At 39.3% G+C, this 25,109-nt stretch overlaps 1 protein-coding gene across 1 annotated transcript; it reads right to left on the reverse strand.

The window, feature by feature from the left end:
• Positions 1–5,300: 5,300 nt before the first annotated feature.
• On the reverse strand, positions 5,301–24,823 carry snrkb (SNF related kinase b). Its single transcript, XM_042496143.2, has 4 exons — positions 24,424–24,823; positions 22,254–22,648; positions 12,891–13,032; positions 5,301–8,037 (listed from the first exon to the last, which is right to left on the reverse strand). Exons 1-4 carry the CDS (start codon positions 24,657–24,659, stop codon positions 6,930–6,932), a joined length of 1,881 nt encoding a protein of 626 aa, XP_042352077.1. The 5' UTR covers positions 24,660–24,823; the 3' UTR covers positions 5,301–6,929.
• Between the last annotated feature and the right edge of the window lie 286 nt (positions 24,824–25,109).

The following is a 25,109-nucleotide window of genomic DNA, read 5'->3' on the forward strand; positions in this document are numbered from 1 at the left end:
GTACGTCAGTATACATTGATGTGATCATCAAACATGTTTGTATACACCCTTAAATCGTATATTTTTATATTTCCCAGAACAGAGAAGAGTTGCAAATGATGGGACCAAATAGACTATACAGTGGAAGAAAAGAGAGAAGAAAAAGAAAAAGAAGAAGAAGAAAAAAAAAAAAAAAAGAAAAAGAAAAGGTGTGTGTGGGAAATTATAATGTCTGGAAAAGATCAATAAACGGTTGCCATTTGTTATAAAACTTGCTCAAGTTTCCCCTTCTTGAATATCTGATCTTTTCTACTTTCAAAAACGACATAGTCTCTTTCAACCATTGTGTGCTAGAGGGAGCTGTTGTGGATTTCCAATGCAGAAGGAGGTGACGCTTAGCAATTACAGAGGTAAAAGCAATCATTTCCAGTTCTTTAGTGGAGTATAGGGTATAGTCTTCTGGAAGACCAAAAATGCCAGTGTATGGAGAGGTGTTAACAGTGTTTGAGAGTACTTTAGACATGGTGTTGAAGTAAATTTGCCAAAAATTCATAAGAGCTACTATGCGGTTTTTGACGATTTTTTTGACATGCTAAATTATGACGTTTTTGGCCTGTTTTGACTCTTTTTTTCCACACGCTATGCTATAACGTGCATCTACGAGCTATAATAAGCTGTTTTCAGCCCTTTTTAAAACAAGTCAAAATTTGAGATTTTTGCCATACTATACTATGCGGTTTTTGACAATTTTTTTGACATGCTAAATTATGACGTTTTTGGCATTTCTTGACTCTTTTTTTCAACATGCTATGCTATAACGCGTATCTACGAGCCATAATAAGCTGTTTTCAGCCATTTTTTGGAAAAGTCAAAATTTGACATTTTCGCCATACTATACTATGCAGTTTTTGACGATTTTTTTGACATGCTAAATTATGATGTTTTAGGCTTTTTTGAGTCTTTTTTTCAACACGCTATGCTATAACGCGCATCTACGAGCTATAATAAGCTGTTTTCAGCCCTTTTTAAAACAAGTCAAAATTTGAGATTTTCGCCATACTATACTATGCGGTTTTTGACGATTTTTTTGACATGCTAAATTATGATGTTTTAGGCTTTTTTGAGTCTTTTTTTCAACATGCTATGCTATAACGCGCATCCACAAGCTATAATAAGCTGTTTTCAGCCCTTTTTAAAACAAGTCAAAATTTGAGATTTTTGCCATACTATACTATGCGGTTTTTGACAATTTTTTTGACATGCTAAATTATGACGTTTTTGGCATTCCTTGACTCTTTTTTTCAACATGCTATGCTATAACGCGTATCTACGAGCCATAATAAGCTGTTTTCAGCCATTTTTTGGAAAAGTCAAAATTTGAGATTTTCGCCATACTATACTATGCAGTTTTTGACGATTTTTTTGACATGCTAAATTATGACGTTTTTGGCATTTCTTGACTCTTTTTTTCAACACGCTATGCTATAACACGTATCTACGAGCCATAATAAGCTGTTTTCAGCCCTTTTTAAAACAAGTCAAAATTTGAGATTTTTGCCATACTATACTATGCGGTTTTTGACGATTTTTTTGACATGCTAAATTATGACGTTTTTGGCCTGTTTTGACTCTTTTTTTCCACACGCTATGCTATAACGCGCATCTACGAGCTATAATAAGCTGTTTTCAGCCCTTTTTAAAACAAGTCAAAATTTGAGATTTTTGCCATACTATACTATGCGGTTTTTGACGATTTTTTTGACATGCTAAATTATGATGTTTTATCTTTTTTTGAGTCTTTTTTTCAACATGCTATGCTATAACGCGCATCCACAAGCTATAATAAGCTGTTTTCAGCCCTTTTTAAAACAAGTCAAAATTTGAGATTTTTGCCATACTATACTATGCGGTTTTTGACAATTTTTTTGACATGCTAAATTATGACGTTTTTGGCCTGTTTTGACTCTTTTTTTCCACACGCTATGCTATAACGTGCATCTACGAGCTATAATAAGCTGTTTTCAGCCCTTTTTAAAACAAGTCAAAATTTGAGATTTTTGCCATACTATACTATGCGGTTTTTGACGATTTTTTTGACATGCTAAATTATGATGTTTTATCCTTTTTTGAGTCTTTTTTTCAACATGCTATGCTATAACGCGCATCCACAAGCTATAATAAGCTGTTTTCAGCCCTTTTTAAAACAAGTCAAAATTTGAGATTTTTGCCATACTATACTATGTGGTTTTTGACAATTTTTTTGACATGCTAAATTATGACGTTTTTGGCCTGTTTTGACTCTTTTTTTCCACACGCTATGCTATAACGCGCATCTACGAGCTATAATAAGCTGTTTTCAGCCCTTTTTAAAACAAGTCAGAATTTGAGATTTTTGCCATACTATACTATGCGGTTTTTGACGATTTTTTTGACATGCTAAATTATGACGTTTTTGGCATTTCTTGACTCTTTTTTTCAACACGCTATGCTATAACACGTATCTACGAGCCATAATAAGCTGTTTTCAGCCATTTTTTGGAAAAGTCAAAATTTGAGATTTTCGCCATACTATACTATGCGGTTTTTGACGATTTTTTTGACATGCTAAATCATGATGTTTTAGGCTTTTTTGAGTCTTTTTTTCAACACGCTATGCTATTACGCGCATCCACAAGCTATAATAAGCTGTTTTCAGCCCTTTTTAAAACAAGTCAAAATTTGAGATTTTTGCCATACTATACTATGCGGTTTTTGACAATTTTTTTGACATGCTAAATTATGACGTTTTTGGCCTGTTTTGACTCTTTTTTTCCACACGCTATGCTATAACGTGCATCTACGAGCTATAATAAGCTGTTTTCAGCCCTTTTTAAAACAAGTCAAAATTTGAGATTTTTGCCATACTATACTATGCGGTTTTTGACGATTTTTTTGACATGCTAAATTATGACGTTTTTGGCATTTCTTGACTCTTTTTTTCAACATGCTATGCTATAACGCGTATCTACGAGCCATAATAAGCTGTTTTCAGCCATTTGTTGGAAAAGTCAAAATTTGAGATTTGTTTGACTTTCATGGCGAAAAATGTCAAATTTTTACATGCCCCAAAGATTGTTGAAAACAACATATTGTAGTATGTAGATTCACGTTATAGCATATAAAGTCGAAAAAATGGCCAAAAACGTGTTAACTTAGCATGTCGAAAAAATGGTCAGAAATCGCATGGTATAGCATGGCGAAAAATGTCAAATTTTGACATGCCCCAAAGATGGCTGAAAACAACATATTGCAGTATGTAGATTCACGTCATAGTATACAAAGTCGAAAAAAACGGCCAAAAAAGTCATAATTTAGCATGTCTAAAAATTGGCCAAAAATCACATCCTATAGTATGGCAAAAATGTCAAATTTTGACACACCCCCAAAATGGCTGAAAACGACATATTATAGCCTATAGAGTCGCGTCATAGCATACAAAGTCGGCCAAAAAATGGCCAAAAAAGTCATAATTTAGCATGTCGAAAAAATAGCCAAAAATCGCATGCTATAGTCTGGCGAAAAATGTCAAATTTTGACATGCCCCAAAACTGGCTGAAAATGACGACTGTAGAGTCGTGTCATAGCAAATAAAGTAAAAAAAAATTGTAAAAAAAAAAAAAATCATTATTTAGCATGTCGAAAAAAATGGCAAAAATTGCATGTTATAGTATGGCAAAAACTGTCAAATTCTGACATGCCCCCAAAATGGCTGAAAACAACATATTGTAGCCTGCAGAGTGGTGTAATAGCATACAAAGTCGAAAAAACAGCCAAAAGAGTCAGAATTTAGCATGTTGAAAAAAATGGAAAAAAAATCGCATGCTATAGCATGCTGAAAAATGTCAAATTCTGACATGCCCCAAAAATGGCTGAAAACCACATATTATAGCTGATAGAGACCGGTCACAATATGCAATGTGGGAACAAAGGCCAAAAAAGGCCAAAGACGTGGTAATTTAGCATGTCAAATAAATAACCAACAAAGCAATAGAATGTCGAAAAAAGGCCAAATTCATATAAATCATCATCATCAAATCATATAAATGGCTGAAAATGACACATTATAGCTTATAGAGACGCGTCATAGTATACAAAGTGGGTACAAAGTCATAAGAAGGCTGTGAATGTCATAATTTAGCATGTCAAAACTGCCAAAAACCGCACAGTACAGCATGTCATGAAATCTAAAAATTTGACGTCCCAAAAATTGCTGAAAGCCGCATATAATAGCTTGTAGAGACGCGTCACAGTTGAGCAAAAACATCATAATTTATTTTAGCATTTTAATTTCACTTTAGCATATGGCTGAAAACCGCAATTTTTTTTTTGCTGTGCTATATTATCATATTTTCAGCCTTTTGTGGCCTTTTTTGGACATGCTTTACTATGATGCATCTCCTCTAGCTATAATATGTGGTTTTCAGCCATTTTTAGGACATTACAAAATTTGAGATTTTTTGACATACTATTCTCTTTGGGTTTTGGGCATTTTCTGGACATTCTATATTATGATGTTTTGGCCCTTTTTTGGCCTTTTTCTTTTTTTAACATGCTATTCTATGACACATGCTATAATATTCACTTTTTAGCCATTTTTTGGACATGTCAAGGCCAAAAAACTTCACAATTTAGTATGTCAAAAAAAAAAACGGTAAAAAATAACATAATAGTATGTTGAAAACATCAGATTTTGACATGTCCAAAAAAGTTGATAAAACAACATATTATAGCCTGTAGAGACACGCTATGGTATTGCACGTCGAAAAAAAAGGGCCCAAAACATCATAATATAGCATGTCGAAAAAATGGCCGAAATCTGCATAGTATAGTATGTCGAAAAATCTCGTGTCAAAATTTGACAGTTTTTTCGACATACTATACAGTGACGTTTTCTCACATTTTTTTGACATGCTAAACTGTGACATTTATGGCCTTTTTTGACGTGCAATACCATGTTGGGTCTCTACAAGCTATAACATGTCGTATTTAGACATTTTGTTTGACATGTCAAAAAACTGCAGTGAAGAAGACACCCTGGACCCCCAAGTTTTTGTTGCGACTTGATCTCATCTCTTGCAAAGATTAGTGGGGACAGCAAGCATTGAAATGTTGAAAACAGGCAACTCATTATTGTCTACTAATAAATGTTATTGTTTGTTTATTAACTGGCCCCTGGACTCCTATCATGTTGCAAAAGAACCCCAAGGCAAAGCAAGTTGAGTATAAACAGCATCCTTGTCCCTTTTCTCTGTAAAAACAGCACACTGCATACATTCACTCTGTTGATTTAATATATTTTAATAAATAAATACAGAAAAATAAGTTCATGGCTCCAAAGAGACGTGGTCCTAGTTATAATGCAGGTCAGTAGACACAGACACACTGAGAAGAGACAGGCTGCAATCACACGGGGACAGATAATGGGATTTTATCCCTCTTTTGCAAAGATTATATGCTTCTATGGCTGATGAAATGTGAGCGATAATCTGATTTCACGTGACATCTGCTCCTTTTATACAGCAGGTGGGGGCTGTCCCATACAGGTCACACGTTTATAATCCACCGTGCAGTGACTGACAGGAATCTGTTTGCTGAACTAAAGGAGGAAAATGGAGTTTATTATACAGCTTTGGCCTTCTGTAACTTTAAAAATGTTTCACTTCTTATCTCAGCTTCAAAACAGGAAAATTACAGTGTGTGTGAGAAAATAGAGAAACACACAGAGGCATTACATGGTAAAATAATACCATACGGCAGGACTCCTCAGCTACACAACAACATATCACATCAGTCGGTCTGAAGGACCAACAAATCTATTCATCAGTCCAAAGATACTGCTCGTAGAAAGCTACCAGCTATAGTAGTCGTACTGTGTGCAATTCATCTTTCAGTTACAGTTACACGAGAAACAATGTCCTGTCAGATCCAAGACACATGGAGGTATATTTGATAAATAACAGTATTAACATGCACAAAGTCACGGATCTCTGCAGAGAATTAATATCTTTGTCACGTTATAAAAAAAACTTCATAGCCGCACATCCAAAATAAGACTGTTAAACTGTTCGGTATGAATAAAAAGAAGACGATGGAAGACCTGCATCCCAATCAATGATCCTATCAATAGTAGTATACAGTATGTTAGGACAAGACTTAAAGGTTTAAGAGAACATATCATCATCTTAGTCTGAGGCATATATTATACAGTATCATATATATCATATATCATAACAGTCTCAGTCTTTCTTTAATAGAGCTTATATTAAGAGCTTTTAAACCAATGAGAGAAGCAGGTTGTGCAAAGGGAAGAGGGAACGAGTGCTACTCTGTAGCAGAAGCTGGTTCAAAGTTTAATTTATGTATTATAAAATATGAAATCATGGATCTACTGCGCGCTCGACCATTCTGACTCTTTTTACAGTCAGAACCAAAATGACACGATGGCCGTGTACAGTGCGAAACCCATATCGTCGCTGTAGGCACCTTTTAAACAAACAAAACGGACTATAGCTTATTTGATAAAAACTGTCGCACCCATCGCGCCTGTCGTTCTTCGTAGGTCCAGTATTGTTCCTAAGCTACAGATCACTGTAATTCTGTATCAGCAGCAAATGCATGAGGTTCTACTAAGTCTGACTACTGTGCTGTACACCACCTCTAGCTTAACACGATGTTTATTACATGAGCACAACGCTAGAACTTGTAGGTATGAAGCTGTACACGTCCTACCCTAGTGTCTGCATGCTGAGGGCCTTTCCTCTCCGGCCTCCAGGTCTCTGCAGCAGAAAGGCTCAGCAGGCAGCTCAGCGGTTTGCCACTTCACAAAGTGTGTGCTCTGCAGCCGGCCGACCGCTCGCTGCTAAACAGTCTGAGAGCGAGCGAGCGGCACGTCACAGGCAGCGCAGTTTCACTTATAGCACATGGCAGCAGTTGTACTGAGCCAGCGGCAGGATCTTGGGCTTGTTGTGTGCCGGTATGTTGAAGGCCAGAGCTTTCTCGCACAGAGGGAACTGAAAGAGTCTCTCACGTAGCTTTATGCTGTGTCGTTTGCCCTGCTCCATCCTCGGAGCGGCTTCGTCTCGGGCCCCTGGTGCATTATGGGGTTGAGATCTGTCTGTCAAGAGGTCATCTCTTCCGCCCTCCTCTGCTTTCTCATCTTGTTCTGATTCTCTTTGCGTTTTTCTGGCCTCTTTCTCATTCAGGATGAGTCCGGAGGAGGCGGCAGGAAAAGAGGGTGCGGAGGGCTCGGGGAGGAGAGGAGGAGGTTTGTTGTTGTTGTTGTTTGGTTCCCTCTCGTCGTCCTGTCCTTCTTCCGGACTCGTGGAGTCCGGCTGCCCCTGACAGCAAGGCACCACCAAACCAGACAGAGACGAAGGTGGGACTTCAGGTGTCTTACAAACCGGCTTGTCTCCGTGACTGACTGGCTGGTCTGAAATGACGCACCCACTGTCTTCTCTATCTAATTCCATCTCTTCTTGCTCCTCCTCTTCCTCCTCCATTATCTCAACTAAGCTTCCTAATCCTTCTTTTTGCTCCTCTTCCATGCTCTCTTGACCATCGGCACCATCGAGGATCTCTTCTGCTTCTTTTTCTTGCTCTGCTACTGACAAAGCAGCCAAAACGTCACGCTCTTTTGCCAAACTGCCCTCCTCCTCTTCCTCCTCTTCCTCTTCTTCTTCTTCTTCTTCCTCTTCGTCTTCCTCACAGATCTGCTGCAGTGCGGGAAGGTTCTTAGCGGCTGGAGGCTCCTCAGCTGGAGGTGGACGGAGGGTGAAGCTGAGGCTGGGCTGCCAGGGGCCAGGGAAAGCTTGCTGAGATGGGGGCCTCGCAGCGAGCAGGTCCCCACACTCAGGTACTCCTGAGCGGGGAGAGCTGGGAGAGAGGGCCCCTGACAGCCAGTGTGGTGGGGCCTCTGGGCTGAGCAGGGCGTCATCAAGGCCCTGCAGCCAGCGATGGGCCTCGATCTCCTCGAGGGACGCGCGGCGAGACGGGTCCTTCTGGAGCATCCTGGAGATCAGACTGATTGGAAAACACAGAAAGGTTTATTGTTTCATGGATTATCAGCCAACACAGCAACTGAAATGATCAGATTACGATCTGACCTCGAGTCTTCTACACAGATCCTAAAAAATAGCTTGAAACCTGTATAAATTGAATGTCCAGGAGGTTGTTCTGCTCTTTTCTGTAATCAAATACACTATCATGTGGCTGCAGGCTAAGTCATATGACAAGTGGTGGTTCAGATGTACCAGGATGTGTTTGCAGCAGCAGATAATCTAACAAAACACTTGTTGAGGGGATTTCTGCCTGTTGCCTTCTACAGAACAGGAAATCTGTGTATCAGGCGTTCATTCAGCGATCTTTCAGAGAAAGATCTGCATGCAGATACAGCGGTTGTTACACACATGCAACCTGTAGTTCTGATGCAATATGTACCACACTAACCACTGTTACATAATTAACACATTTGGTTATGTTTCAGTGTTGTTGCTATGTGTTTACATAGCTGATTTCCCCATTGTGGCTGTATATATGCTCATATTTAAAGGATACGGTTGGTTTTGCTCTATTTTTTGTGGTTGTCAACAGAGCCAATCCAATTAAAAGACCAAAATAAGAATGTTAGTCCACCTCTCAATCGTACAAAAACTGACACTTGCCCATTATGAATCATCGAGCTTTCTGACTGACTGAATCCTACAATTAGATACAAAATAAATAAATTAAACCAACAGCCCTGCTTACAGACAATTTCATACCATTTTAAACAGTGACATTCAATCTGGCCCCTGATAGGGTGCCGGGCGGAGACCCAACCATTTTCCAGTTCACTATAAAAATAAAGTGATTCACACGGGAAACTGGTTTTGTACTTTTAGTATCTACAAGGTGCCAGAGTGCATAAAACAGCATCAAAATAGAGCTTGTTTGTTAAAAAAAAGTACCAGTGGAGGATCCCCACACCCACCAAAAGAGGTCCTGTCTAAGTCCCTACAGTCCTAAAATCCTAGAAATGTCTGAAAATCTGTGTGACAACCTAAAATCCTAACCACGTCCCAAATGTCCTGAAATCCTAAATACATCTTAAAATCCTGGAAATGTCCTAATATCCTAGAAACGTCCGTAAATTCAAGAAACATCTTTAAATACTGAAAACATCCTGAAATCCTCGAAACCAACTAAAATCCTGAAAAACATCTTAAAATCCTACAAATGCACTGAAAACCTAGAAACATGTATGTGGCTGCTGGAGTTTAAAAGCAAATGAAAAAGGGATCAGTGCATTTTGAGCTTGGATCCGAATTTTCATTTGCTTTTAATGTCCTGCCAACCATTTACTTCCTCTGATTGATTATTCCTCTGAAAAGTCAATGGTGAGTTAGTGAAAATTTCTGGAAGACTGTTCGCTCTGCAAAGCTGCAGCAGCAGATCAAACTGTACTGATGTTTACCCTGCGGTCCACTGAGCAGAGGACAGAGTGTGTGTTTTGGTTGGAGGTGTGAGGAGTGAAGGTGAAGTGAGAAGACACACGAGCACATGTGAGTTGTGTTTTGTTCCAGGTGTGTGCGCGCTGACAGGACTGAAACAAGAGTAAAACAGTATTAGATGAACATGAGATAACGCTCACTGTTAAAAGCCAAAGAAAGTGTTTCGCACAGAAAGGAGGCAGGTCAAGACTTTCACGCACTTTAGGGATGAAATTGTTATCTGCACAACCATCTGTTGCAAGAAAATTGTGCACATTCGTAAATGGAGCAAACATGCTACCAAGGCCTAAAATCAGCATATTATTGATTAACTGTTGCTTTAACATTTGCGTACTGCCAAATTTAAGCTCAAAACTCATGCTGACGGCTGATGCCGCTCCAGTGTGACTGTTGGCAGACTCGCAAAATATCCTGGTGGCAACTATTTACTGGTGTTTACCAACCGATTGACACTCAAAGGACATTGGCAAAAACTGAAACCACAGCTGTTATTGGCTTTCTAGTTTAAAACCACAATGGTTCTCAACTGGTCAAGCCACAGGGCCCACATCTCTCTCAAAGCCTCCTGCAGACTGAGATTTTTGCAATCTTAATGTTTTGTGCAGCTACACGGTGCGGCATGAATCTTAATAAACTTGGGTCCGACATCAAGTTTGCCGTATGCAGACTCTACAATGACAACACCTCCTGAACTGCAGGCTACGAACTACGTCCATCGACATCAATGTGCAAGAAGAAAACGTCATCAGCCTGTCATCCATTTACGCCTTTGTAGTGATGAGAGAAAAATGAAAACAAAGATGAATCGAGGCCTCGCTACAATGGCATTTCTGTGTGTCGAAAAAGTCTGATGAAGAGGAAGAGAATGTGAACGCAGTCGTGGCTGGAGAAAAGAGACCAAGTTGGCATGCCGGTTTTGCAACGAGAGATAGAGGTATTTTTAAGCATCTACTCGCATTTAGCATTCACTAGTTGCGCTAATCAGTGCATCATTTCATGCTGCATTTCTGCTGGTTGGTTAGCAGACGTAGGCTGTAACAGCAGACACACAGTGAGATGGTCATCCTAAATTTTATCCCAGGCTGTCTTTGATCACAACACTATAACGACGGCCATCTCTCACTGTGTGATGTAGGACCAACGTACGACCAAAGATATCGCCACGTTTCTTTTCCAATGGTCATATTTTATCTGGGATCGCCCAAAATCGCATTGTGTATACCGGGCCTCAGGCATTAATTCAAGGTCCACACCTGAGATACCACGTATTCAATATTATTTCAACAAATGTGAACATGTGGGCTCAGAGCACACTGAAATAAGACGTATTTCAAGAACAAAGTGCAATTACTTAAAAATCTGTCAGTAAATAGGACTAATAGAATAGGACAGGAAAAAAAACAGCCCTAAACAAAGTCTGTAAGTCTATGCGTTAAAATAAAGTGGTTTCTTTTACACCACGACACACCAACTGGGAAACACTGATCTACTACATTTCATCAAATAATTAATAATTTTGCTCTCCTCTTAATAACATTCAAATGCTTTTCCAAGCACCAATTTAAAAAAGGTCTGGATTTCAAGGTACTCTAGGACTTCAGTTCTTATTCAAACACTTTAAGCTCCTTGTATGAACCCTGTCAGACAGAGATCACCGTTTTAAGGAAAAACTAAATTTGCAGCAGGGTAGAGAAACCTCGGAGATAACTGGGACACTAACATTATCCACTGAAACGCACGCTAATGAGATGATTTTACGGTCAGTAGCTTCTTAAGATAGAGTGACCCACCACATCTAGTCCACAGCAAAAAAACACCAAGAGCAGAATAAGCCTTTAATGAAGATTCAATTCACAGGAAATTAAAACTACAAAGATGATACAATATTTTATATATAACTCTTTTTCTGAAGCTATGATCATACATGGACCTTAAAGAAGTATTTCACAGATATAAAGGGAGTCCGCACAAAAAAATTGGATGTCTCTGCAGAAGAAAGATGTAAATACTTTTGAAATTAGTGCTGCACGGCAACAGAAATCAGAGAAAAGGACTGTGGCATTGGCTTTTGCTCAAAAGGTAGAAAACCCTCAAATACCAGACTGCATTTGCATGCACGCTAAAACAGGTTTCTGACAACATTTAAGGTGAGAAATATGCAACTAACTAACAGAATCTTGGTTGGTATTTGATCACGGGGCATTAAAGTACATTTCTGAAAACATTTTAGGCAGAAATCGGCAGTGAGGTAACAGAATCTTGATCTATATTCGATCAGCACTGCCTAGTTTCACTGTTTCACCGTTCACTGTGATCGGTCTGAGTTTGAAAGACAGAGTATACTCTGTGTGTGTGTGTGATGGCGGCATGATTGGCGGGCCATAAGAAAATGCAAAGAACAGACGGTACTTCGAGCAACAGCACCGAGAGCCAGCAAAACTAGGGATGGGGTATGTTCATTTTTATTGACATCATTATTGAAACTTCTCAACGATCGGAGTCTTTATCGATACTTTTCCATTATTTGGTGGCAAGACGAGGCAACTTTTTTTGAAAAAACTATTTTAATTTAAATATTTACTTTGAATAATCTTTGCATCAGTAGTTTTAATTATGTATTATCAGATTATTAGAGCTCAAGAAAGGACGATAAACAGGTGGTAATTCAGTCTCTACTGTCCATTTTATGTTGCTGTGAAAATAATATTTCTCACTCATACAACTGTATTATTCAAGTTCTCACGAAAAACAGAATTTTCTTTTTATTGATGTTACATTTGAACACATCACGATGACATTTTATTTACCTTTGCCTTAAAGTCATTTTACTGAGCCGACCTTAAACACATCCCAATGAAACCTTATGCAGCCTCGTGTATTTAGCTAACTAGCTCTTATCCAGATAATGTCAACTCTATTTCAACATTGGATTACTATTTTAAAGTGGCAGGACTTGCTTCAAAGTTTGGGAGTGCTTCCCACTGCTGCGCTGAGTGAATGATGATGAAGACTGTGCCGCAAAAACTGACGGAGTTGAAAGGGTTTTTCTTTTAACCCGAATAGAGTCAAAAGTACTGCATTAACGTTTAATTCAATGCACAATCAATGATAGTGGACCAGTGATGGATTTTAATGACGTGACTCAACTCGAGATATAATGTTGCATTAAAGAATCCACGGGTCTCGATAGCAGTATCGATTAGGTCAAACGTTATTGATTTTCGGGTTTTGATAAAAGCAGAACCTGGTCCTATACAGAACTAGGTTTCAGTCCCCACCCCTACATACTACCCGCATTGTTTTGATACAAAGCTGATTGAAAATTGGTGAAATATCCCTTTAATCTACTATGGTCTAACGCTGGTGTCAGTCATCAGTACTCACTCTCTGCAGTCTTCTGAAACATGTTCGGGGACGCAGTAGCGACAGTCCAGGATCATGACCAGAGTCTCACTGTCGTTGGTTTCCTGGAAGGGAGGGACTCCACACACCAACATGTACAGGATCACCCCGAGAGACCAGATATCTGGAACACACACACACACACACACACACACACACACAGAGCACAAAATTAGCCTTAAATAGCAAATCATGTCAGCCCTTAAAAAAACCCACAATCCCTCTGCTATCAGATCATATTTAGAAATCTGTGAGCTTCATTGGGGATATTTAAAAATAAATGTCCCTTTTGAAATGGCTTGAAAACACCCCTGCAGTTATTTTGTAAAGCCGCACACAGATGAGGTGAACATTTGATTCTGTCCTGAAAATCCACTTATAAGGATCAACTCTTCTCAACTATCTCCTTTTGCCTCCTTCACGTCCTCCACAGAGAGGTCAGAGGTCAGGGTGAGAAACATGGTGGTGTTCCTGCCGAGTGGTCCATCAGGTTACTTTAGGTTATTTCTCAATGAAGTGGAAAAATGTGGGAGAGAAGTGCATGAGTAGCAGCAGGATGACCGGGTTTACGTGTGTAAATTTCGAAGCCTAAGCTGCAGACGGCTGGGCTTGGCGCTCTTGACCCGCGACTCAGATACACAGATGCTGACAAACACACACGCACGGACGGACCCACACGCACAGAGAAACCGACATTGCTGACAGTGTGTTCTTTCCCGTCCCTCCCTTTCCTTCCTCCTCTCCCCCCTCCCTCTCTGCGGAGACGCAGTGAGAGGAGGTCCATGCAAACTCAGAACAGCCTGAACTGGGCGAGAACACTGTGGCAACCGGTTCAAGGAAACACACACACACAAGCATGGGAAAGAGAGCTGAGGGCTGAGGGCCATAACAAACAGAGGGCTTGTTGTGGTGTTGTGCTATTCTGAGAATGATCTTGCCCCTTTTTTTCTGTCTCTTTTTGTGTTTCCACCAAACACTGGAAAAAGGGAACACTGCACATGCTGTTCACACTGTGTGTTGGCTCTGATGTAACACAAGAAAAAAAAAGCCAGATCAGGTACCGAATAAATGCAGCTTTTGCTGATATCACTTTGTTTTGATGAGTCAGTTGAAGGATAATGAGTTTTTTTTGACCCTGGTCTTTCCCCCATTTTTGCTTCCTTAATTTGTCATCAGTTTTGTCATCGTAGAGTTATACAGGGAGCACTCTTAGATTAAAACACAGTAGCGCAGTCATTTTCAAAAATGTGGTGTAATGATGTCTCACGACATCTCTACTCAAAATGACTAATAATTTTCATGCTTCTTCACATATTTCTGTTTTCTCTTCTGGCTGTTTCTCTGTTATACTCAGGGATTTTTAACTTTACGATACGATACGATTGGATAAGATACGATATACTTTTATTGTCCCTGTCGAGAAATTTGTCTTGGCCTCAGATGCTACGCACATAAATGCCTTCACATTTACAATAACACAAATTACATATGAACAAAGCAGCACTCGCTCTTCCTAGTCACACCAATAAATAGCACATAATCCAACTGCACATACAAAATATTGCACATACATTGCGCGACACACATTACACACACTCAGTGGTAAAACATCATGAAATCATTGCACAATCCCTGCAGCCTTAAGCAGTATTGTTTAAAAGTTTCATAGAGGTAGGAACAAATACGATTTTAAAACAACTAAGTTTGCAGTGGGCAAGCATTTTTAATACTGAATGTATCAGTGATGTTTAACTAACCACAATAAGCAACAGCACGTTGTTGTGTTATTTATTAGCCATGTAGCACTGTAGCTATATGGATAGCAATGCTGTTCAGTCCTTCAGTCAGTCCAATACTCTAGTCCAGACTTAATTACTGTAAAACTTCAAATATTAGCCTCTCTCAATTAAATGCCCGGTCACTTTTTACAAGCCAGGTGTCTGTTTATTTTAACTTTCATACTAACTTGCCAAAAAAACGTCCCGGATTCAGATAATCATTGCCTTTAACTGTAGGCCTACTATCTGCAGAACATTTTAGAACAAGATTAATAAGCAACAATACATAGTCATAGCAAAATAAAAAAAATAAAAACTCAAAAAAGAGCCAGGTGTTGTCAGAGACTTGCCTTTGGACATAAATGTTTTCGCTGTAATATCATAAGCAGATCACACAGACAGGACACAATAGAAACACTGACTTTCATTCAGATCTGTATCTACCCACAGATTCTCACGTACCAGTCCCATGTGTGATAAACATCAGCCATTGTCCCACATTATACTCATGATGGTCCAAACAACAGCCCTCAGTCATCGCCATACAATGTATGCTTACGTGCACGTGAGCGTGCACGCCTATGTGCATGCTCACAGGCACGCTCATTCTGTCTAGAGAAGTGTTATGCAACAGGGAGGAGAAGCCACTGAGTGCTGGGAGTGTACTTTTCTCTGCTCGCTGGGGAATATCGCACTTTCTCACCACGCATTAGTGGCCTGCTGACAGTACAAACATCAACTCAGCGTACACACACGCACACACTGTACAAACCAGATGTTGAGTTGCAAAACTTTGTGCACAGAGTTCATCAGCAGATTGAACGATCCTGGTTACGTGATTGGCTATGACCCATTTTAGGCACTGACCCACAGAGTCCACATTTAAGGACTAAATACGTCATAAAGGGTCAACAAAGTCAGACCCGTCTCAAAGGGACGTCCCAGTGCAGACAAAGAATGCAGCCCGTTTTTGCCCACATTTGGAGGATAAAACTGAAGTATCCCAGCATGCATTGCATGGCAGTAACTTATGAAATGATGCATTCAGGTCATCAGTTATTGATGAATGTATTTTATCATGTACACTGGAACAATTATGAAGCTACTTTTCTTATGTTCTTGACAAATCTCATTATTTTGATAATATTATCTCCTGAATCAGACATGTTGGTCTTGATAAAGCCGGGAGACAGATTATTATGTACAGAGCAGAGGTGCATTTTTCTTTCCTTAATAGGAAAGCAGAAATAATAGTCATTTTTCACCTTCGAGTGACATTATAATAGCTCAAGTAGAAATCCCACTCTGATCTGTCTAACATTGCATTACTTCCTGAGAATCAGCTGAGCTTCATGGATAATGTAAGACATGTTACATGTTCTTCAAATATTTGTACCCTTTAAAAAAACGGCAACACTAACCCTAAGATTTGATTTATGACAGATTTTAAAAAACAGCCAGGTTGTGTTATGCACTAACTGAAAGCAACATGGGTTTACACAGAGTAAAAGATGGTGTGAAACGAAATATGAATTAAAAGTACTTTTCTGTTAAAGATACCTAAGGTAACTTTTATTTAATTTTTTTAAGTCAAATTTGCTGAAACTGTCACGATATCCACACAGTAGTACACGAGACAGATAATCTGTGAGAAAAATAATCCTCCTTGTCCTCCTCACAGTGCCTCTAATGGCATTTGCAAGAAACAACTGCTTCTGTTTTTGCATTGAATATTTCTCACTTCAAATGTTTTCAGAAACATATTTTGGTGAACTGTTAAGCTGTAAAATGAGAGTTTGCCGTGGATTGTGGGCTTTGCTTAGTTTTTGGTTTGGTTGCTTCCACCATGGCTGCAGGTCCTCAATATTTCGCATTTTAAAGCTGAGCAGTACACTAAAATATGTTTCTGAAAACATTTTATGCAAAAAATAAGCAATGCAGTAACAGATCCTGACTCATAATTGATCAGCGCTGACTGGTTTGACAATTTGGCCCCAGTTCACAAGCCGTGATTGACATGATAGACAGCGTTAGATATTTCTCTGCTCTGATCGGCCAATTTCTTACAAATGCCATTGGATAGTCTGCCTCGTGTACTACTGTGTGGATATAGTGACAATTCTGGAAAATATGAAAAAACAAATTTTTATAAACTTGAAAGATTCAAAAAATCAAGGCTGAGCCTTGAGTTTAGTGTATAAAATTTTAGTGTATAAAATAAGATAAAGAAAAATGAAAATCCAATCAACAAACACACATCGCAGAACATATTTCACGTAATGTTAGACACGTTTGGGGATTTTCATGAAGATATTTTAAACAGAAGCCAAAACAATGCAGATTCAAAACTTTTAAAAAAAAAATCTGTAAATTCCAAACCACTTCCAGGCCAGTAAGTTCAGCTCAGTTTTTATTTCATAACTTCTCCAGGAATTTCATAACTCTGGGAACTCTGGTAGTTGGAGCCAATGAGGAGGGAAGTCAATGTTTCTTAAGAGCACCTTTGCACACACTCACTCACATGCTGTTCCTAAATGACTAAGTTTAGTCTTGCGCAATTTCCCCCAAAGAGATGTGACTGTTTTTGGATTCTGTTGCTAAGAGAGACGATTTGTTGTCTGCGCCGTTATATTTCCAACACGTCTGCTGCTGACGTGCTGGCTCTGGGCTTTGCAAGCTTTAGAAAAGTCCTTGCAGAATAAACAGTCCAGCAGCCTTCAGGTTGATATGAAAACACTGACAAAGAGGTTCTGTCTGGAAAACAGTTATCCAACTATCCTTTGATCTAAATGGTGTTTTATAGGGGGCTTTCCATGTGTTGCTCCGAGCTGGGCAATAGCAACCTTCACCCTCCACCCTGGAGCAGAGAGATGAGTGGCATATATGATGTTGCATCCAGCCAAAGAGGCGGCATGTAAAGTGATTATTCTAAATGAAACTTTGTGCTGTGGTTCAATGCATCACACTTTGTGGAGACTGGACAGCACATCAGAGAGCTCTTAGTCAACTTGACCTCAGACTTTATTACCCTGTCTGACGTATTTTCATTCATCTTCCTCATCTTGTAAATGCTCATAAAGGACTGACACCAAATTCTGCTATTATAGAGAGCAGCCTTTTCTCCAATAAAACTTAATATGTGCTGCACTGAAAATAAATTAACCGTCTACTTGGCTCAATTATCCAAGTTTATTAGACAACTGGACCACATCAAAAAAATACCAGAAAATAGCAAAGTATGTCACCGTCAGGCTGCTTTTCATAACAAGGTTGAAACACTTATGGGCAAATCTTTCCATTATAACCATGTTTAACTATTTTTACACCTCGTAGCATAAATAACGTGTGTGTTGCCTCTCTGGGTGTGTGGCTGACACCCAGAGAGGCTTTCAGGATGTGCTAAATGCAGCGCTTCCTCTTGCTAAGAACATATCTTCCTCACTTCTTCCTTTGTCAACAGCTTCCCCGTCATAACTCACCAGATTTTGTCATATTAAGATTGATTTAGGCAAAGCACATTCACACACATACCAACTATAATTTGCAGTCTTCTACTTGACAAATGACAAAAGAGGCTGACCCTGTTCTGTCCAAATATTTAGTGCTGATCACGATGACAAAAAGACAATTTGACCAAGAAAGAGGACAAACGTTTATCATTAGCAGGCAAGCGTGTGATGCACCAGCGGTGACGACCGACTTTAAGTCTGTGAACCTAACATGAAGCATCACATGAACACTTAGACCTCAAACAGTGTACACACATGCGTGCACACAGTAATGGGAGGCCGTTACGTAACTGTCAGCAGTGTTTATCTTTGTTAAACGCTGTCTCTCCTCCACATCATATGACTATCATCAAACACATCATGCACCATGTCCTCAAACAGTGCACACATATACTGCAAAGACTCCCAGCACTGAATGAACCACAGTGAATTTAAAAGCAGTCTGTTTATTCACAGAAATATCAAAGAGACGCACAGAACAGTCTAAGTGTGTGTGTGTGTGTGTGTGTGTGTGTGTGTGTGTGTGTGTGGATAGAGACGGCTTTATGAGTCACCTTACTAAGCTGAGATCACTAAGGGACATCTCTTCCCCTGTGCAGCTCAGGATTATCACACACACATACATATATTTATGGGTGTGTGGGTGGGTGATGATGGAAGTGTGCATTTCTAACAGTGATGATGTAATGGTGATATCCACAGGTTGAATCATGTTAAAACAGAACTGAAAAGTGCACTTGAGTTGAGGTGAAGCAGGAAACTGTCTTAGAGGATGTAATAATAGCTGTGCGCGCACGCACACACACACACACACACACACACACACACACACACACACACACACACACACACACACACACACACACACAGAGATAGATTTAAATGAACGCCCTTCACATGGACACTTTTAAAAACAGGAACTAACATGAAAAAAGGAACTAACGCAACACATAAGTGCTCATGATACGGACATGTGAGCCGGGGATCTTCATAACCACACCCTGTCAGGCCCTTGGTTAACGAAGAAAATTTGTATTATTTGTATCATATAGGGATGCAATGATTGTACATTTTGGGTCAATAGCAATATTTTGTTGTTAATTTTATTGATGTTGTTATTTATTCCCACTTTTGTGCCAATGAAAAAAGGAACTGAACTGTTTTACACTCTTTAATTACACTATCTTTACATAATTATACAAAACCTTCTTTTATGTGAAACAATACATTTAAAATAAAATAATTGCTTCAAAAGCCTTTTTACTATAAATGTTAGTAAAATTCCCGCTCTAATATCCATTTTAATTTGCTGTGGAAACACCAACAAATTTCTCCTTAAACAACTATTTATTCCAGATTCTCACTGTTTTTTTTTCACTAAATAGAGCTTCAACACATCATATTGAAACTCAATGCAACTCATGGATTTATAAAGAGAACTGAATACAATATTGGAGGTGGGGCCCAGTTCATTTCTACTAAGTTTCTCAGTGTTGCATGAAGCCAAAAACTTTAGTGTTTAGTGTTTACTGTGTCCTTTTTTTACTGAAGGCTTTTTCAGCCTGCGCAAAACCGATGTGACACAACAGAAAAACATCAGCCACTACCATCTGTGAATGTCATATCATTTGCTGATAGGCTCACTGCAGTCAACAAGGCGAATACAAGACGATATTCGCCCGACAAATCAGTGTGTCCTTTGTATTATGAGCAGACAACAACACAAGATGATATGAGAAAAAGAAAACTAAGACCTTTAGTCTGTTAAATAACATATTCACTAGTTTTGACACAGTTGCAGCTCATCCTTGCCATAGGCGGTGAAACAAATGCTGTAGATGTCCTTCCACAAGAACACCTCCTAATTGCAGTTAGGATGCATTTGTATTCAGTGCAGATGCATTTGTAGTCACCAGAATAAATAGCGCCCACACTCTGCCAAAATCTGTCCTAGTCCAGCTTAGAAGATAAAAACATGCTGTGCGCCCCCCCCACCCCCAGGAGACATGGGACCAAATCCCTCAGTTTTTTGTCTGTTCCTATAATGTCAAATCCTACAGTCTATCGACCGGCCTCACCTCTAAAGTCACACAGATCCCAGCTGTGCAGACCAACCTCGCTACTATGGCTAAACACTGATGCATGGCACTTTCTCTTTCTGCCATTTGTCTCTGTCTTTTACACACACACACACACACACACACACACACACACACACACACACACACACACACACACAAATGCTTGCTATGCAGTGTGAGAGACCAGTGGTGAGCTGCAGTGTTTGGTTCCACTGCAGAACGTGCCCGCTTGGCTCACGACTGGCTGGCTTGCTTAGACTGACCCAGATACACACACTAATCCTTTATGGATATACACACGTACAAACGCACACACAGATCTATACATACACACAAGCGCAAACAAATACAAGCACATACATATGGAGGGGTATACAGAGCAGGAACACACACACACACACACACACACACTGAGAGATAAGAAATAGACAGGGATACACACACACACGGGGTCAAAGGGGTGAATGTGGCCGCAGAACACTCCCACACACACAGAAAGTGATGAATACACACATGCAAACAGGCACAATCAGAAACAATGCAGATCTCCAGCTAAATATGGCATATTTGTAATGTTTTCAATGTTTTGTTTTTGTTTTAGTCTTAATTCTTGACCTTGGAAATGGCACGACTTAAACTTATGCTGACAGTGTGGTGTGATTGAAAGCTCCAGAACAGCTACTAAATGGACCTTAAATTACGACTTCTTTGTCAACTGCTCTACCTGAGGTCAAGCCCTTTGATGTGCTCAGAAAAAAGTGGAAATTTGTACATCTACTATTCCCCAAAAAAATGTTGATCTGACATGGGATCCAATGATAATTGAGGCATATGATGGAAAGCTCCAGAAAAGTCACTAAATGGCTGAGTAAGATTTTTTTTAGATTTTGGTCCATATTTCTTCAAGAGAAACATTTTAAAAGCTTGTCTCAGAACAGACCAGGATGCTATATATAGTTCCTGGCTATGATTTGAATGTACGCGCGAGTGTAATGTCAGTATCTGCAGTGTGTAATTACAACCTACACATATTAGCTTATCTAGGCCAGTGGTTCACAACCTCTTAAGCTTGTGGCCCCTTGTAATTGGCTGCATGTTTCTACCTGTTGTCACCAGCTTAACCCCTTGAAACTTGAGCATCTTGACCTGTTTTCTTTCAAAAACACAGGAGCGCAACAAGAAGCTTGATAAGAAATGGCCCAAAAATAAGCAAGAAATTAGTAAAAAGTTCAAAGAAAATCACTGGAAAATAAGCGAAAAAGGAAAGTAAAAAACAAGAGAAGAGAATGGCCTTAAGAAAGTGCTAAAAATACACATACATTTTTTTTCTTTTTCTATGATATTATTTTAGATATATAATAAAAGATAATTCTAAATATAGTTTTCTAGACATATGTCTCTTGTTTACTTATTTATTTATTTTTTGATAATATCTAATTATTCATCCCCAATATTTTTCAGATTTTTTTTGTCACCATTCATTATTTTATTTGTTTTTTGCAATTGCAGAACATATCTTGCCATGTTGCTTATTATATTTTTCCCATGTTTATTTAAAAGAAATACAATCAATTTTCTCAGGTTCTTAGAAGTTTAAATGCTAGTGAAAGGCATCTGAATGCAGCGCAAGAAAACTGATGTTGATCCAGGTGTTTAAGGGTTAACCAAAGAGCGTTTTGTTTTTTTTTGTCTTCATAACATACAAATCATTCATCATGGCTAAAATTGTCCAATGGCTCCCGAATCAGCAGAAAGTAAGCTTTGTTTAGCGGAAAGCATGAAAAAATAAATATAATTTGATGAAGCACAAGTGTTTATTTTATGTTTTTCTACTTTTTTATTCTGGTAATCATCTTGAGCCATAAGATTTCTACAGAGACCCCATGTGGGGTCCTGACCCCCATTTTGGGGAACCACTGATTGAGACCAACAGTTCAGTTTTAACATTCCCCAAATAATTATTTTTTTCTCTCTTACCTACAGCTGGAGCATCATACTCTTCTCCCAGCAGAATCTCTGGAGCGGAGTACGCCAGCGACCCGCAGCTGGTGGCCAACATCGTCCCAGGTTGGAATAAGTTGCTGAACCCGAAGTCCGTCAACTTCACCGCTCCCTGCTGGGGAAAGAACACCACGTTCTCTGGTTTAAGGTCCCGGTGCACCACGTGAAGCTGGTGGCAGTACGCCACAGCACGCACAATCTGGGCAAAGTGACGTTTGGCAGTGGTTTCTGCCACACCTCCCTCGTGGCGGAGGATGTAGTCATAGAGGTCGCCCCCCTCAGCCAGCTCCATGACCAGGTAGAGGGTGGTAGGCGTGTCGATGACCTCGTAGAGGCGGACCACGTTGGGATGCTGCACCAGCCTCATGCACCTGAAAATATTCAGTAATGAAGATAAGTTAACTGTCAGGGTAATGAAGGAAACTGAGAATATTAGCTTTTAACAGTTTTAAATGTGGACGCATGGAAGGCACCTTAAAATCTAGAAAGGCGCATTATTTTTTCGTTCAATTTTTGGATTCAGATAAATCACACACAGTAATCAGTCTGTATGAAATCCCATTAAATATGACCAAACAAAGCTTTAAAGTAGGGCTGCAACTAACAATTATTTTGATAATCAATTTTACTTTTCCAAATGAACAGATTTTTTAAAAAAAATAGAAGGAACGAAATAAGCTTTTTTTCTCCCATCACTTTGTTCAAAAACAAATTATCATTGACAAGTTAAAAATGTGCATAAACAGGCGGTTGAACATCCCTCAGCTGTCAAAGTAATATCAAATAATAAATAACTACAAAATCAAATATGCAACAATTCAAAAACTAAATGTTGACAGCTTTTACAGCATTGCGTGTCCTTACTTTACTGAACAAGCGTCGTTTTTTGTCGAGACTTACCCGCCGTTAAACTCCTCCTCACTTTCGTTTCAGATGCTGCATCATAACCGTCGTGCTCGCGTGCCGTGCCGCGTCACTTTTGCATAAGTAGCAGCTAACACACTTCCTTGTTTTGCGCAACGTGAGGTGCTCCCAAACTTTTAAGTTTTCGTACGAAACGTCCTCTCTGCCTCCGCCATGCTTCTTCAAAACACCCGCTTCTACCGGCTGCGTGTGACGTAAGCAGTCCCGCGACGCAGCGAATGACGTAATAATCGCGCGCGCAACGAATGGATATTTTTCTAATATTCTAATTTAATCGATTTTATCGATTCATAGTTGCAGCCCTACTTTAAAGTGCTTTCACTGTTGTTTTTCAGGCACACAGGGTTCACACAAATTTCAGAAATACATTTTTAACTTTTCCATGACTTTTCCAGGACCAATAATGACTTTTTTTCTTGACCCACTTACTGGGTATTTTTTGAAGATATCAAACAATATTTAATCATAATATCAGCTAGCTGGCACACATGAAGGGAAAGACAGAACATGAGGAGAAAACGAAGACACATACAGGATGGCAAAGCGAGTTAGATTTACTTTTTAAAGACTTTTTACAATAACCAAAACTGAAGAAAAAAAATTATCCAACACTTCTTACTTAGTTTTAAGGGCAATTTTGGCAGTTTTTGGTCCGGTGAAAAATCTGGCTAGAACTACAAAACACCTAGGTGGCAAGTTTTCTGTTTCTCACAGTGCACTGGATTCAACTACCTTATAATTTCCACAATGTAAACAAGAAGTATTCATCAAATTATTATTGCTTTAAATACGTTACTAATTAAGATTTTACAATGCAACATCAAAAAATAAAAAAAATAAATCACTGAATCCTGTTTCCCTTGTCTAAACATTTTAAACATGTTTAAGACTTTTAAAAGTTTGACTTAAGTAACTTTAATATCAATTAAGGCCTTATTTTAACATTAATGAAATCAATGCCTTTTAAGACTTTTTAAGGATCCGCTACAAAAAATAAATTTGCAGTTATGTTACTTCATGTGTTATTCATGGAAGACACAGCGTCTTTACACACAACAAAATTCCATGATGTTTCCATGACTTTTCCAGGCCTGGGAAATGTAATTGTGATAATCCATGAATTTTCCAGGGTTTTCCATGACCAAGGGAACAAATTTCAAAACTTTTTTTAAACTTTATCTTTTCTTCTAACCCTGTCTTTCGTAACAGTCAGCATCATTACCTCACTTCCTGTAAGAGATGGCTCGTTGCCATAACATCAAGTTTTGTCTTGTCAATCATCTTGACAGCGACCAGTTGCCCCGTGTTGACATGACGAGCCAGTTTGACCACAGCAAAGTGGCCCCTGCCCAACGTCCGTCCCAGGTGGTACAGTCCGCTGAGATCGGAGCGACCGGGGCTGCTCCTGGGGTCGAGATGTCCGTCCTGGGCTGAGGATATTTCTCCAGAGGAGTCCATGTTTGGAACAAAGACAGGATTTCAAGGGGAGGACTGGAGATTTTCAGGAAGATGAAGAGAGGGATTAAAGGAAACAGGAGATGGAAAATAGTTGTGTGAAGGTGTCAGGGACGGAGGGAGGAGGGGGTGCTGGGCGGACAAGTTCCTCACTGACGGGGAGCTGCCTGGCAGGACAAAGAAAAGACAACACAGTGAGACAAAATGACAGCGCTGACGATTGGCCCAAAGAGAAAAGGGCTCAGATGAGGTCAGCTGCTGCTAATGCGTCATCCCTTCATGCACTTGACCAGAAATGGATTTATATTTCACTTCTTTTTTAAGATTGCAATGTATAACAACCTGAGCAAAAACATGGAAGGAAAGCAATGAGCAAAGTAAATAAATGACCCCAAAATTGGCAAGAAATTTGTGAAAGGTGCAATGAATTTACCTGTAAAAAGTGAAAAAGAA

This window comes from Plectropomus leopardus, chromosome 7 (assembly GCF_026936395.1).
Source record: "Plectropomus leopardus strain MGB_pleo_1.0 chromosome 7, ASM2693639v1, whole genome shotgun sequence".
In the NCBI taxonomy this organism is placed as follows: domain Eukaryota; kingdom Metazoa; phylum Chordata; class Actinopteri; order Perciformes; family Serranidae; genus Plectropomus; species Plectropomus leopardus.

What these genes read in the sequence shown, in the direction of transcription:
- snrkb (XM_042496143.2), bottom strand. Translation starts at nt 24,659, where the DNA reads ATGGACTCCTCTGGAGAAATATCCTCAGCCCAGGACGGACATCTCGAC. An exon ending in GTATGATGCTCCAGCTGTAG is followed by an intron (nt 13,033 to 22,253) that starts GTAAGAGAGAAA and finishes TGTGTGTTCCAG; the next exon opens with ATATCTGGTCTCTCGGGGTG. An exon ending in GTTTCAGAAGACTGCAGAGA is followed by an intron (nt 8,038 to 12,890) that starts GTGAGTACTGAT and finishes TTTTCCAATCAG; the next exon opens with TCTGATCTCCAGGATGCTCC.